General features: G+C 43.0%; 1 protein-coding gene across 1 annotated transcript in view; it reads right to left on the minus strand.

Moving 5' to 3' along the window:
* Positions 1 to 16735, minus strand: part of ATP9A (ATPase phospholipid transporting 9A (putative)) — a 129860-nt gene that overhangs the window by 72891 nt on the left and 40234 nt on the right. The window contains exons 3-4 of the mRNA XM_054981182.1: positions 12882 to 12995; positions 6760 to 6868 (exon numbers count right to left, since the gene is read on the minus strand). Of these exons, the coding sequence (XP_054837157.1) occupies positions 6760 to 6868; positions 12882 to 12995 (223 nt within the window). The remainder of the gene's footprint in view (positions 1 to 6759; positions 6869 to 12881; positions 12996 to 16735) is intronic.

Genomic DNA, 16735 nt, shown 5'->3' on the forward strand with positions numbered 1-16735 from the left:
TTGTAAATGCTAGAACTTCTAAAGATGTCATTTCCAGTTTTTACTGGAAGTGTCATCAGCCTATTAGCATGATGCGGGTGCACCAAGTCCCACCACTCAATTTCTCCCAGCGATTGCTGGCTGCAGCCTGGTAACCCTACTACAGGCCCCCTGTTAATTTCTCAGGGTCCCCTATCCCCTCGAGGGAGACCAGAAGAGGGAGGCTAGGAAGGTCCATTCTGCCACTGGATTAGGGTTGCCATTAGGGTGGGCCCTGGAGACCTCCTCGAATTACAACTGATCTCCAGAAAACAAAAGCAGTTCCCCTGGAAAAAATGGCTGCTTTGGAGGGTGGCCTCTATGGCATTATAACTTACTGAGCTGAACTCCCTCCCCAAACCCCACCCTTCCGAGGCTCCATCCCCAAAACTCCAAGAATTTCCCAACCACCATCTGTACCATCTCAAAAGGATGTAGCAGAACACAGGCATCCCAGCCACACCAGTAATCCCATTCACTTTAAAATACTCCCTTCTCAAGCTATGCCTCACCATGTCTGTTTCAGCAATTAACAATGGAGGTCATTCTATGCTCCGCAGCTGCCTACTGTTTTGGTGACAACATTGCATGTTGAACAACTTCCTTCATCCCTGCTGCTAATAAAAAAACCCACAGATTTCTTCAGAGATGTTTCCTGTTGCTTCAAATGGTAAAATAAGCCATGGGAGATATTTGCAATGATACTCGTAACAAGTGCTCTTACGACTGTTGGGAAACACAGAGCACCAAAACATTGGATCTAAGCCAAGTCCTTCCACGCATGAACTGGGCTGCTCTGCCCCATCTGTGCAATTGCAGTGACTGCATCAGACATTATTCCGATCCTCTCCCAGGGTATAGGAGTTGCTGCGTTGCAGCAGAGAGATCTTGATTTAGGCTCCAAAGACCTACTGTACTTGCCACACAGTTCTTGGACTTGTGGCCACTGAACCCTGCTCTCCCACACATCAGGTAAGCTCTGGATGTCCTATAACTATGGACACATGAGGGGTTGGATCCAGACTAAATTTTCCAGTGGCAGAGTAGAACTTTCCTGCCTCCCCCCACCCCCATCTCCACAAAATTCTCCTTCTGCAAGACAGGGGACCCTGATGAATGGTATGAGCCAGTTTGGTGTAGTGGTTAAGAGCGCAGGACTCTACTCTGGAGAGCTGGGTTTGATTCCCTGCTCCTCCACTTGAAGCCAGCTGGGTGACCTTGGGTTAGTCACAGTTCTCTGGAGCTCTCTCAACCCCACCCACCTCACAGGGTGCTTTGTTGTGGGGATAATAATAGCATACTTTGTAAACTGCTCTGAGTGGGCATTAAGTTGTCCTGAAGGGCAGTATATAAATCGAATGTTGTTGTTGTTATTATTATTATGAAGAGGACAAGAAAATTGGGGAGAAGGAGAAAGTGGTGGAAATTGTGATTTAATCTGGATCCAGCCCGATAAATCCAATCTGGGGCCTCTTATGTCCCTATGTGCCAGCTGTGATTGGTTACTACCTTGTTGTTGTTCCTTCACTAAGGGGGCTTGCTTGGCATCCATAGAGCCTATGTCCTGTCTATAGTAGCTCACACTTTGTGGAACAGGATCACTGATAAGGTGAGGGTATGTATGCTGTCTTTAGAAGTTTTAAAGAGGTGCTATAAGGTCACTGCATTTATGAGGACTTTTACTGTTGTTACAACTGCAGACATTTTCTTGGGGACGGGTGACATTTATTATATTTTGTTTTGTTTTAAAACTTGGAATTGTAAGCAACCTTAAGCCACAAAGGAACAGTGGGGTACATCTATTCTAATAAATAATACAAACACAGCAAGACCTTTTTTTACTGCATTGTGCCCCATGCAATTTAGTGCAGGCTTAAAGTTTGAGATTTGCAAAAAGACAAAAGGATAGTCAAACAACAACCTACTTTGAATCTAAGCCAGATTTAAGGGGAGGGGTCAGTTCTGACATAAGGGTGCACAAGCAAATGATGTGCTCGAGACTGCCAAAATGAGCTTTTCCATTCCAAAAAAATAGTAATGGCATGCTTACCCACTTCATAAGCATGTGTGCAAACACACACAACATGATGCAGAAGTTGCTTCCACAAAGTGTAACACCACAATCCTAGAAAGAGAGTCCAAACTATTGCAACCACATGGGCAGCACTGGATAGGAGGCCTTCTGGCTTGATCTATGCTTTTCCGAGCTAAAGAGAGACCCCATCTTGGATCAATCCAAATAATCATGATTGGAATTAAGTGCAATCAAATGCCCTGGCATGCGACAATGCCCAAGTCCATGTGAGAAGCTATCAAACCTCTCACCAGCAGCTTATCTTATACGCTCCCACAGCCAGACAAAAAAGAATGGCAATTGGTTGTGGGACAACAACTTGGCATTCCATTCCCCTTAAAGGCCATTCCTAATTATACAGAGTTGCCTGGCAAAATAATCAAGTAACCAATCAGCAGGTAATTTCTCCTGATCACTCTCCAAAAACGGATATATGGGGGTTGGGAGAAACACACATGAAGCTACACCAGCTACAGTTCTGCAGACAGAGCGGTCCTTCCTTTGTGACGTAGAGCTCCATAACCCAATTGGAGAACCAACCCATACTGGTACTTGAGAAGTTAAAAAAGCAGTGTATATCAAGACATGCAAGTGTTAGCACAAGTTGTTCTTTTTTGTTGTTTGTTCAGTTTCAAGTACTACAGTTGCAAAATAAAATCACAGCAGTATCATCTAACAATAGTGGTGCTGTTACAACGACATCCAGGTTATATTGTCTCAGCTGTTAAAATATATGTCAAATAGCTCCAACCCCTCCCCCCCACTCTTTACATACTTTTGACAAGATCCTCCATGCTGCAGATGCAAGGGGGAAATTTAACCGAAGGCTCAGTGGAAAAATCTGTCTTGTTTCTGCACAGCCCTGAGCTCAGTAGTAATCAGGATGTGTTTCATGTACGTAAAGTGAATCCATGAGGAAGCAAAATGTATTCAGCAATCAAAGAGAGTTTCTTTATCTGTTCAAATGCTTTTAGGTGGCCTTACACTGCAGGACTTGTGAAAATATTGCTTTTTTCTATACAGCTGTGAAATGCCAATGATCTGTATCAAAGCAGCGTTCCCTTGGCAGGAGGTCGGTCTCTTTGCATTTCATAAGGCTTTTTTTATGTAGTTCTCCATCACTATGCTCTGTTAGCTTGAAGGGGGTGGGAAAACAAGACAAGAAAAACAACCCTGGAATTTGAAAGCTAGAGAAAAAATATCTCACAGATATCGGGCCTGCAAATTCAATAGCCAAGTTGACGGATGGATGAATAGAGAGGCTTGAATCCAACTGAATACAGCTGGTTTGAAATTAGCTTACAAAAATCCTTTTGGTGCCATGGTGCTTCACAGCAAAACAAGTCACAGAGACAAAGATTGTAGTGCTTTCTATGAAATAGCCTTGTAACTTTCTTTAGTGGAAGAAAGCACCCGTTTCTCCAAAACAACTGAGAATACCCATCTTGTCATTTGCTCTCCTGCTTCCCCACCACCTCCAACAGCCATTTTGGTAAGAGGAAAACGCAAACGAGAGGAAGCTTATGGGTGCTTTCCCAAATTGCAACTAAAGAGTAAGACGAGCAACTTGATAGTGTCAATCACCCAATCAAACTGCCTTCCCTTCCAAAAAATGCACTCATCCTTTTTCATTGAAGAGCTGGTATCTGTCTAGATCGTATAAGTTCCCCTTTCAATGAGGAGGAGAAATTCTCATGAATCAGGCAGCCCGGCAGGTGGATATTGTGCGGCGTACTTGGCTCGGTGTGCAAGCACATTGGCCTGACGGAGAAGAGGATGAGCTCCTTCACCAACCTGGCTCAGGGGTGGCATTGACTGGAGCCCAGTCTTCTTCAAAGTAAAAGGAAGAAGGGGTGGAACAAAGTTTCATTCATGGGAAATAAGATATAGAAGGAATGATAAACAGGCAAGGCACCTGGTAAGTCAAGAGAATGGAAGCCTTTCTTAAATAAACACAGCATATTTAGCCCAATGGCTTTTTGTTGTTGTTCCCAAATGCTCTTAAAAATGCTATTAATTCAGTCTGGCCCAATGTCCTAGAAATTAAAAGAATTGGGCTAGACTGAATTTCTTTTAATTACATTGTCTAACAGCATACCTTTTTTTATAAAATTATATTATACTAGCGGCAGAGCCCGTTGTAAAAAAATACAATAGGCTGTAGCAGCAGGGACCAGGCTTGGCCACCGTGGGCACAGTAGGCCAGGCTGCCGCAGGCCGTCATGCTGGGCTGGCCCACATCACAGTGGGCTAGGCAGCACCCTGCCACAGCCGGCTGCAAGCTGGACTGCCCTGTACCACAGTGGGCTGCCAGGCCGGGCAGCAGCTGGCCACCAGGCAGGCCATGGATCAGCTGCATAGAGGGCAGGCAGGGGCTCTGCCTTGGTCCCTCTTTGCCCATGGATCAGCTGGGCAAGGAAAAAACCTTCTCTCTGCCCAGTTGAGCAGTAGGCGGGCAAGTGGGCGCTCTGCTGCCTCCCTGCCTTGCCCGCAGATCAGCTGGGCAGGGAGAAAGCGTTCTCTCTGCCCAGCTGAGTGGCGGGCAGGCATGTGCTCTGCCACAGCCCCCCCTTGCCCGTGGATCAGCTGGGCAGGGAGAAAGTGGCGATTTGCACACCTTCTCCCTGCACAGCTGAGAAGCCTCGAGGCAGTGGGAAGGTCCGGCGCCACAGCCCCAGTCCTTCCTGCAGGTAACCAGTGGGGAGGCAAACGGTTTTGCCCCACTCAATTCTTATCCCGCGTTCTGAGTTCTTCACATGAGTGGGGATAAGAAGTGAGTCGTCAGCAACACAGTTTGCCTTTTATATAGTAGGATATCAATTGTCATCAAGGCTGCCAGCTGGAGATGACTGAGTAATAATAGCTTCAGTCAGTATATTTTTAAAAGTCGGCATCTCCATACATGAGTCATTCAAACATAGGTTACTTATAACCAAAATATCAATATCAATGCTTTTGCATTTAGAGTTCACTCAGATTACCTATCACAGATTTAATACCAGAAGGTAACCTAACCGTGCTAATATGTTATGGTCCTCCTCCACATACATATAAACACAAATAGAGTCTTCTGGCAGCTTATGGAGCTGCAAATTTATTTGGCCAAATCACTTGGGCCTCAAAATGATGGCAGCCCAATCAATCTGTCTAGTAGATTTTTATACTACCCTTTTTCCAAGTAATTCAGAGAAGTTTCCAAAGTACTCTACACTCCTTTGATTGACCCTCACAACCTTGTGACTGAAGTGCGACTAACAGACAATGACTGGCCTACAGTCACCCAGAACTTTGTAGCAGAACATGGATTTGAACTCAAGCCTCCCAGATCCTGGTCTGAAACACTAACCAGTACACCACATTCTTTTTATGGTTCCATAAGGCTCATTTTGCTTTGGTCTTTAATCGTAACCATGACTGGACTACTGTAATGCATTCTATGTTGGGCTGTCCTTGAGGACTGCCCAGAAAATGTAGCTGGTCCAGAATACAGCAGTCTGATTATTGTCAGAGGCTAGCTGATGAGAACATCTCTCACCTACCTTGAAATAATTACATTGACTGCCAGTATGGTTGCCCGCCCCCTCTTTGGTTTTACCATAGAGGTTCTGGAGATCCCTAGAGAAGCATGACTTCACTTCTGGGAAAACCTGGATGTCACACTGTCACCAACCCTCCTTCCCTACAATGTCTGTGTCTTACAGGTCTTCTACTGGTCGCCTGTTTATTTTTGAGTCCAATTCATGTGCTAGTTATGAGCTTTAAAAACCTTCATAGCTTAAGGACAATCTTCTCCCTTATATCACTGTGTACTAACTATGGTCTTTAGGCTATCACCTACTAGCTGTCCCCCCACTTAAGGTAGCACACTTGGCATCAACTAGAGCCTATGCCTTCTCCTTTGTTATCTCCCCTTTGTGGAATGGACTTTATGAGGAGGAGGAAGTGGGCAACGTATTTAGAAATTTTCAGGAGGCAGGTGTAGATTGCAGGCATCATTGGGAATGGGGAACAAGAGATGTAATTTGGGGTTTTATATCATATGTTTTAAGTGTTATACTACTACACTGTTTTATGCTGTATTTTATATGCTGTATTTTATAGTTTTTAGTGTTATTTTATATATTGCTGTATTATTGTTATGATGTTGTGAGTGACCCGCCCTGAGCCTGCTTGTAGGGAGGGCGGGATATAAATCTAATATATAAATATAAAAAAATAAATTGGTGTTTCTAATTGTGATTTGTAAGCCATCCAAAGTGACAAGGAAAAGAGAAATATAAATATTTAAACAATTTGAACTCCTCCACACACTTACACAGAACACAAAACACAGTAAGATGGAACTAGTCCAAATTATCTGATGGAATTCCATTTCTACTTCATTGTATTTCACTAGAAAATGCGCATCACTGATCAGTTTCAGCTATGTGAAGGCAAGGAAGCCATGTACTCTTCTACTAATGCTCCGCCTGGACCAGGAGTAATGAAAAAGGCCATGAAGGCATGCGCTTGTGTACTTGGCAACATATTCCCTTCCAAGCCCTCCTTCCTACATTCTGCTTCTCCATCTGTCAGTAACATTTGATTGAACTGCAATTCCTGCTGCTCTGGCGGTCAGCTACAGGACACAGCAAGCAGATGTTGAAAGCTGGAGTCAAACAACTGACCTCTTGCTGTGAGTTTGCTGTAGATCTGAGAGTTTACTTCCTTATCGCGCATGTAGCATCGGATCTCCTCTACTGCCTCGCGGATGATGGTCACGGTAAGCACAAAACCCTGAAAAAAGCAGGAGGGAAAGGAATAATTTTTTAAAAAGGAGTGGGTCAAGGGTGCAGAATACTCCTCAGCACAAACAAAGGTGACAAAATGTGCCTCCCAAAATATTAGCATAGTATTTCCTGTTTCAGCTGCTATTATGTGTACCTAGTACACCGGCTACCATCAAATGTCCAGCTTAGAAAAAAAATCAAGTCTAACATTCCCACGTTCTGCATCTTATGTTTGATTCATTCATTAAAAACAATAGAAGTTCCTGGCCCTTGTGGCAGTGAACACATGCTTCATTATTTTTATTGTTATTTATTATTACCATTTTTATCTCACCGATCCTCCTGGGAACTTAGAGCAACTTATGTAGTCTCCCTCACCCCTGCCTTCCTCATTCCAATCTTGTACTCCAAAACCTGCCCTGTCAATCAACATGACAGTTTTCAATCTTGCGTTGCTGTGCAAAGATCCTGCTATTGTACGATTTCCTTCGTTTGGAAATTACTGTTTTTGACTGTCTTATCTTAGTTCAAGGCATTAGCCATTGTTACAATACACTGGTACACTCACTTTAGGATGTGCCCATAACTTTATTTCAAGGTATCTCAGCCTAATTTATTACAAATCTAAATGAAAAAGATCAACGCAATATACAGCCTACAAGCATTTCAGTTTTACAAGCAGCAACCTCATACCACAATCAAAGTTCATGTGGACAGCTTCTTTTTATTCCAGTGGGGGACAGTTCTGATACAATTTTAATACATGTAAAGTATCCAAATTCGTATATTCAACCAAGCTGACTGCCTGTTTAATTTTCAACTTCAAGATTTCAGGAGTATGCCTTACAATGAAACAAGATGGTTGCCTACTGCCGTAATTATTGTAGGTATCATCTTGCTTTGACTGCTATTCCACTTTCTGCATTGCTTCCACTATACCTCGCCTTAGATTGTTTGTTGTTCGGATTGCTCTCTAATTCTGTAATCCTAGTTCAACTGTATTGTGCATTGTTGGTTGTTTACAGTCTGACTGCATTGTTTTATATTCTGTACTCTGAGTCCCAGCAAGAAAAGTGGGCTATAAATACTGTAAATAAAATAAAATTAATCTTTCTGCGACAGTGCCTTGCTTATGGATTATCATTCCCAGACCCATCAGAGAGGAACTTATCTAACTTTTTTGCGTCTATTCAACTGTGTTTTTAAATGACTGATCAGTGATTTTTTTCCCTATCTTAAACAGAGTTACACCCTTCTAAGTCTACTGAATTCAATGAGTTTAAAAGGGGCCAACTCTTCTTATTCTTACAATTACCCTGTCAAGCTGGTTAACAAGTTTGTAAGCTGTTTCTTGTGGCTTTTTACCCTTGCTTTGTTAGGACTGGGGGTATAAACTGTTTGGGAGGCAGAATTCTTTAAGAGAAAAAAAATGTGTATTCTCTAAATAAATTTCTTGTTGCTTTTGATGGCTTTTATTTTGTTTCAGCCACTCTCTTTTGTTTTTTGTTTTTACCCCAAAAAGTAATTTTGTGCATATCCACACATACTCACTCACTGATCGAGCATGCCTCCATGCAAACAATACCTTTGTTACCACTGGAGAAACCATGCACATAATCTGCAGAGTTGTATCGCTTTGAAAAATGCTGCAGTCCTGGCATTTTATCAAGATCATGCCATACCATTTCTCTAAACGCACACACCCTTAAAATGTCAAGCATTTTTCTTTTACAAACCAGAATATTGTCAGTATAGATATAAACTATACCAGATCTCTTTAAAATAATGGCTTTTCCTACCTTTACCATGGGAGGAGAAAGAATTAATTACTTAAATGCTATTTAAAAATCCCAAATGAAGCCGATTCACCATGCTAATTTCAAGGCATCCACACATAGCATCCACTGACATTAATTCAGAATTATATTGTTACATGCCCTGCAGGCTTGGAACTGCTTTACAAAGAGACGCAAATCCTGCATAGGCATATATTCAACCCACAAAATGTTTGGAAGTCAGTAGTATACAATGCAAAGCAAAACCTCTCATTCCAAAGGGACCAGAGAGGTCATTACTGATTATTTGAGGGCACTGATATATATCAACTGCTTACCAAAAAAAAAAAAAAAGCTGCACGTCTTTTTTAAGCTTTATAGTCAAGAGTTTCAAAAAACCTTTGTTGCATTTTAAACTGCTCCTTAAAGTGCAATTATTACATGTTATTGCTCCAAGAGGAACCTAAAAAACCTGGCTCATCACCATTATAGCCAGCATGCAAAAAGTAAATTTGAAGCATTTTGGGAGGGGGGCAGCATTTCAAATAATAATAATAATAAAACCCCTAATGCATACCCATCTACTAGCTCACCTTAACTCAAGCTGTCATTCTATACCAAAATGGCTGAGCTTTCATACAATAATGAACAAAAGACCTTTTATGCACAACTCCTGGCAGCTCACATGCTGAATTTGAATGGTTCATGTGACCCAGACAAATCACAATGGCCTTACAGGTTTGGGGCACTGCCTGTAAAAACTAGCCTCTGACTCCAGCCGTGGCAAATGCAAGGATGCATCCACAAACTAGCACGTGAATGTTAATTCAGTGCTGCATATAATGGGGCAACAAAGTTCAAACCCCAAAGTTTCTAGCTCTTATGCCTGCAAAGGCAGGCTAGAACATCTGCACCTAATCCCAAATGAAATCCCAGAGGCAATCTATAAGTCTCCAATAGACTGGAACCAGTGGGGTGAGCTGGGAAGTTCATGCCTACCTTACCAAGTTGTTGTAAGATTACTGAGCTAACATATATAGGGTTGCAAGCTCTTTGCTCAGGTGAGAGACATCCTGCTCCCAGACACGCGCCCTCCCCCCACTGCTCAGCTAGCCAGGGGACTTACCCATCAGCAACAGGTCACTCCAGGTGATGTCAGTCATCACTTCCTGTATGCCCAGAAGTGACATCATCAAGTCACTGGGTGACACCCTGGTATTTGGGCAAAAAGCATAGAGTTTTTGCACAAATACCATAGCGGTTCTGGTACGGCAGTGACAGGATGATGTCAGAAATGGTCACACAAAAGAAAGTCTCCCTCCTGCCACCTGCTGTCTCCCCCTGACCCCACCTGATACCAGGAGCAACCTGGCAACCCTCAACATATACTAAATAACATGAACATCCTACATGCTCTATAAAGGCTATTGCTATAGAGTCCCATGCTCACAGACTTTGCTGTTCTTCTCTAAGTGCTTACCCAAAGCATTTCCTCACTTACAGAAGGAAAGGGAGGCCTCTGTGCTCATGACACTCTGTAAACACATGCAGCTTGCTCTGATATGTTGAGCTGGCTGGATCCTATAGTTATGCAATAGGCCACAATGATACCTTGTGCAGATACAGTTACAACATCCAACATACAGCTAGTGAGGTAAGTATAGAATATTTATTTATTTTATTTATTTATGTCATTTAAAGTCCACTTTTCTCACTGAGACTCAAGGTGGATTACATAGTGTGAGAGTAGTACAATCAGTATCAAGGACATTTCCATACAGTATAACCTGCCTCACCATCTCAAAGGTCCTGGCTTAGCCTTTCTCTCTGCAGTGCAGCTAGCTACCACAAGATGCAGGGCCATCTTGGTTTTGGCACCCATCTATGGAATGCTCTCAGCTGTTCTTCTGGCAAGGAGTCTGCAGGGTAAGGTTGACAACTTGGGGTTAGAAAATTCCTGAAGGTTTGGGAGTGAAGCCTGGGGCAGGGCTTCAGTGGTGTACAATGTCATGGAGTCCACCCACCAAAGCAGCCATTTTCTCCAGGGCAACTAATCTCTGTAGTCTGGAGATCTGTTGGAATTTCAGGCTCCACCTAGCGCTGACAACCTTAAGAGGGAACCTGATTTCTCAAACCTTTTTGCCAGGTCTGCTGTTTTTTTTAATTTATTTTATACTTATTTATTTTATTTATTCATTTATACCCTTCCTGTCTCCCCAATGGGGACCCAAAGTGGCTTATATCCTTCTCCTCTCTGCCTTTTTATCCTCCCAACAACCCTGTGGGGTGGCTTAGGCTGAGAGGGTTCGACTGGCACAAAGCCACCCAAGAATCTTCCATGGCAGAGCAGGAATTTGAACCTGCATCTCCAGATCGTAGTCTGACACTAACAACCATACCACACTGGCTCTCTGATTCCCTCCCCACCTTTTGGAGTGACTTGTTGAGTGTTCATATCCATTTGCCTTCCATGCATTTCCATATTTATTTGATTTGATGGTCTTCTGCTCTTATAATAATGACTGTTCAATATACCACTATTTTTAAAAAACTGCTTTTAAGAGTACTTTTTCAGTCTTGGTGTTTTTAAGCTGTGGTGTGCAGGGGACATGTTATGATGTTTTATTTTAATACCTTCTTGTAACTTATTTAGCAAGGAGGTGAGTGAGAAATGTTTCAAGATAGGTTGTCTGGTCTCCCTGTACTCCTGGCGGGAGGTGGGGGCCTCGGCACCTACCATCTTGACACCTCTGTCCCGTGTGCACAAGCACACCCAGGCCTGCGCAACGATGTCTCTTCTGGGAAGTTATGTCATGAACCCTGTGGCCAACCCGCGGGGGGGCCAAATTGAGCTGAACTCGGCCCAGATCAGGCCCAAATTGGCCTGGAACAAGCTGCTGCCATGTGAGGGAACACTCCCCTGCCTGGCAGTGGCCTGATCCTGGCCGTTTTGGGCCTGAATTGGGCCAAAATGGGCTAAAACGGCCAGGATTGGGCCCAAATCGGCCTGAAATGGGCCGCTGCCATGCAAGGGAGCACTCCCCCACCTGGCAGCAGCCCAATCATGGCTGTTTTGGGCCCGTTTAAGCCAATGGGTGTGCACAGTGACACCTGGGGAACACCTGTGAGGCCCATGCCTCCCCCACTGGCCAGGTAAGCGGGGGCAGGGGTGGAGAGTGGGAGCGGGGGATTCCTCACCCCCAGCGGTGGACTGGCAACCCTATTTCAAGAGAATGAAATAAGTTAACTTGGCAATCTCATTACAAAACATTGTCAGATATGCCATGTGCACAGCTGCAATGAAGCAATATGCTTTGCAGAGACTGGCATGCTTTCAGGAGTGTCTGAGAAACTTCTTTTTCACCCTACTACCCTGGACCACTTCTCTCTCTCCTGCTCATGCTTGCTACCTTGGGGACAGGCAGACTGCCTTTCAGGTAGAATAATGCCTAAGGTGTACCATAAAACTGAAATACAGAAACCAGATGAGACACACACGTGGAGTTCAGATTGAGGCCACAAGGGAAAAGGAATAGGGGAGTTAATCCTTCAAATCCTGTTTGGTTTCACTCACAAAAACTAGGCTTCCTGTGCTGTTACAAGTCAGGAGAAAAAGACAGGTTTCAGCAAGACACATCTTTTCCCCCCTCCTTTAAAACTGTTAAAAGTGGTGCAGGGAGCCAGGTTACAATGAGTAAAAACCAAGTGGGGCTTGAAGTGCTGAACTCTCTCTTCCTTTCCTTAATCCATATTGCTGTGAATACTTCTTACTGTGGCTGAGATCTGTGATCTTCCTCACACAAATTTGGGCCTATGGTAGGATCTGAACACAGGTCTCCAAGATACATGTACTGGATGAAGGAATGAGGGGTTTTTTTTTACAGGAAGCATTGCCAGAATGTTCACATGATTATCTGCTTTTCCTGAATTTAGCCCAAAGAAATTCCCTTCAACTGTACTCATGGAGCAGCTAAGCTATGGAATAAATTACCCTTTGGATCAAGTATCCTTATTTATTCTTTGCACTGTTCAAGGTCCTGCTTCTGAATGGCAATCCTTTATTAAATCAATTTAAGAAGTCAGACCAAGCATCTACAATTCATGAAGGGCAGGCTTCATAAAATAAGCTAACAAAAACCATTTTAGGTTACAGCATTCCACAGATCTTGGAGATAAGGTAACAAAAGACATCTTGTATTCAAACACTGGAAGTTTTCTTGAATAAATAAACCCAGTATTACCTACCAGTGGAACCCAATACGTGTACAGGGCACCAAGTCTCATTTCAGGAACAAATTGGGAACAGGCCAGAAACAAGAAGTAGAGGTTGAAGAAGTATTTAAATTGATTGAACAGCACCTAAGAAAAAGAGAAAAGCAGAATGAATGGTCAAAAAAAAGAGAAAGAATCCAAAAACAAAAGCCACACAGTACCTTTTACCAGGACCAAAGCAACACATATGCAAGCTTTTAAGTTCTACAGAACTCTTCATCAGGCTGAGTTAAACCAAGGTAATGGGAAGCGGGAAGATAAGTACTTTTAACTTTAAAATAATATGTCTGCATCAAGCAGACTTAGATTTGCATTAGCTCATTTACATTTAACATGGTATATAATGGAAATGTAAGCATTCTGGAAGGAGATTCAAGGAAGTTCCTGTAAGGGGATGTGCCAATTTAGGTGAACCACAGTATGAGAAAAATATCTTCAGTTGCAGAAAAAGGGGTGATGGAGTGGGCGTATTTTCACCAGTTTTACTGCCCATAGCAGAAACTCACTTTGGCCCTCAATAGTGTACATGAGGGTCACCCATCATAGGGGAGCAGAATCTGAAGGGACTCAGTGAGATGACGCTGGGGATAAGAGGGAAATTCCTTTGTCATAAATTCTGGTCTTTTCACAGTCCATGGGATACGAGCCAGGACTTCAAACTTATCATAGAAAATCATCATCATCCACAGCGAAGTGAACATTCTGAAAGGTTTGTGTAACTCTCTGACCAAAATGAAAAACAACCTTAACACAAGATTGGTTTTCACATCAAGAAGTAACAAAGCTGGACCCCACAGCTTCTTTAAGGGTATGGCTGTTCAGTAGAGATCCCCGATTTAACCACAGGCATTTCTATACAGTTTTTACAGCAGCAGAACTGTGAAAGGCACCTGGTTGAGACTCAACTATTTACAGCAAACCAGGGTAGACAGTATTAGGCTAGTTAGACCAATGGGTTGGTTCACCTGAAGCCAGGTGGATGTGTTTATCCAGCAGCATATATCCTGCCTTTTCCACGACCTTTGGTGGTTCAAAGTGGCTTACAAATGTATTTAATTGCTTTATTTATATCCCCATTCTCTCCAATGGGGACCCAAAGTGGCTTACAACATCTTCCCCTCCTCCATTTTATCCTCACAACAACCCTGTAACTGGGCCAAGGTCATCCCGCAAACTTCCATGCCAGAGTGGGGATTTGAACCCGAGTCTCTCAGATCCAAGTCCAACACTTTAGCCGCTCCCCCATGCTGGTTCTCAAAGCCCTGCCTAACAGTCCGCAGCACTATAATGAAACCCACAAGCCATCCAATGTCAACAAATAATAACCATTATCAACAGACCATGGCTAACTACATATAACTGGTCACCAGCTAAATGTCCGTCTAAACATTGAATAAAGCAACCATTTAAACTGTCAAGAAATGTATCATTTAAACATTAACAAATTAACATTAAACGTTAACAATCTAGTCTGCCTGCATACCTATTCTTATGTATTATAAGCTCTGCTATGGATATTCATTAAAAAAAATTAACACGTTCATGTGTTCTAGTGTTAGTCTTGAGTGCAGATGATTAACAGTAAAGCCGTCACTTGGAAACACATGTTCTGCAGGCACAGATGAACTTGGAACATAGCTCCCCTTTGCCAGTTTTCCAACCCATGAGAAATGCTTACAGCTCTACATAAATGATAAACAAATCCTTATTTGTAAACATTTAATGTTTTACATCCCTGGTCACCTTGGACCTTCGGTTTGCGCTATTTACTTAATGACAACATGAGATATATTTACCTGTTGATATTTGTCAGGACTCACAGGTACTATAATCCCTGTTACCACCTAGACAGTTAACTGTATTCCTTCTAGGATAAACATAAGATTTTGGAAACTGGTAGGGGTGGAATTTACAAACACACACCATGGGTTTTCTCAGGCAAGTCTTCACTAGAAGGATGAGTTAGCAGCATCTCTGAGGGCCAAGCTACAAGTGACGAATGACAAAGTTTGGACACTTGTCAGCTTCCCTCAAGTTTTGATGGGGAATGTAGGCATCCTGGTCTTGCAGCTTGGCTCTCCGACTGCTGTCCAATGGACTTTTCAACTGTCACTTGTCCAACATTCCGCCAAGCTGCCTACATTTCCCATCAAAACTTGAGGGAAGCTGACAAGTGTCCAACCTGTGTCATTCGTCACTTGTAGTTTGGCCCTCACTCAGAGTGGAAACACATGAGATGAATTTCATGTAAAAAGCACTTGATTGGTCCTGCAAGCTTTACTGGGAATGGTAGTCTAACCCCCCTCTCCTCTCCAAGCAACTGGAGGAAAACCGAGCTAAGTGGATTCTCTTGCAAAGAACAGCTGCACAGCTGGAGAGATTCTCTTTCAAAGGGATTCTCTCAAAGAGAGACTGGAGAGATTGATTCTCTTTGAAAAATCTAATCAGCTGGTTTTCCTTCAGGAGCTCAGAGATAGGCGGTGGGGGAGGGAACCCTGCCAGGAGAAGAAGAACGGGAGGGACTGGGTTTCTCTCTTGTATGTTTTGAGGATATGACAACTTATAGCTCAACTACATGTAACACCAGGAGAAAAAAAAAGAAAAAAAAGTGCCTTCATATTATAAAGATTAAAAGAAAAGATTACTCTGTTACCAAAGCTAGTTCTGTGAGCTGTATAATTTCATTGTAATTCCACATCTTTTTTTAAGTACAAAGAGCGGGCGTGAGAAGTGCTGAATTTAGATTGGGGATAGGGGTTAATTCTCCCTCCCTGCATTGTTTTCTCAATGCAAACTGCCCTGCTAATGCCCCATACTACCCACCCCCACCAGAACACACAGGGAAAACAAATGGAGTTGTAGGAAACAGAGGTTAAGAAAACAGCTTCCAGGAAAAGAGTTAGCCCAACTTCCTCCCCCAAACCATGATGGCTCAACCAAAATATAGCCATCCTCTTAGGCTGTTACTAAAAGGCAATAGATCCAGAGGAGTTAGCCATGTTAGTCTGTAGTCGCAAAATAGTAAAGAGTCCAGTAGCACCTTTAAGACTAACCAACTTTACTGTAGCATAAGCTTTCGAGAATCACAGTTCTCTTCATCAGATGCATGACGAAGATAACTGATGCATCTGACAAAGAGAACTGTGGTTCTCAAAAGCTTATGCTCCAGTAAAGTTGGTTAGTCTTAAAGGTGCTACTGGACTCTTTACTATTTTACTAAAAGGCAAGAGAGCTGTTTATGAGATCCCCACCACTATACCTAGCTTGGCCCTTGCAGAGCAAGAAAATTAAATGTGTTCCAGGGCCAACAAAATCCAACCAGCAGTATAGAAAGTTTCCTGGGGGGCACATCTCACCTCATAAAGTCCACATGAATGCTATGGATGCAGAGGAGTTAGCCGTGTTAGTCTGTAGTAACAAAATAAAAAAAGAGTCCAGTAGCTCCTTTAAGACTAACCAACTTTATTGTAGCATAAGCTTTCGAGAATCACAGTTCTCTTTGTCAGATGCACATCTGACAAAATTGAACTGGGATTCTCAAAAGCTTATGCTACAGTAAAGTTGGTTAGTCTTAAAGGTGCTACTGGACTCTTTTTGATGAATGCTATGAGGACTGTAGATCACACGTGCACAGGGAGCTTCATGCTTCCCAAGCATACAGGGGCCTGATTCTGATTGGGACCACAGTGCATGTGGGGAAGGAGACTCAACCTTCCCCCTGCATAGTCTCCCTGATCTGAAATGGCCTTGGGGAGATATTTGCTTGACCAGGAAACTTATTTGTAATAGCTGCTATACCTAAGTTTCCCAGCAGAACAAATAGTACT

Source organism: Eublepharis macularius, chromosome 5, assembly GCF_028583425.1.
Source record: "Eublepharis macularius isolate TG4126 chromosome 5, MPM_Emac_v1.0, whole genome shotgun sequence".
Lineage (NCBI taxonomy): Eukaryota > Metazoa > Chordata > Lepidosauria > Squamata > Eublepharidae > Eublepharis > Eublepharis macularius.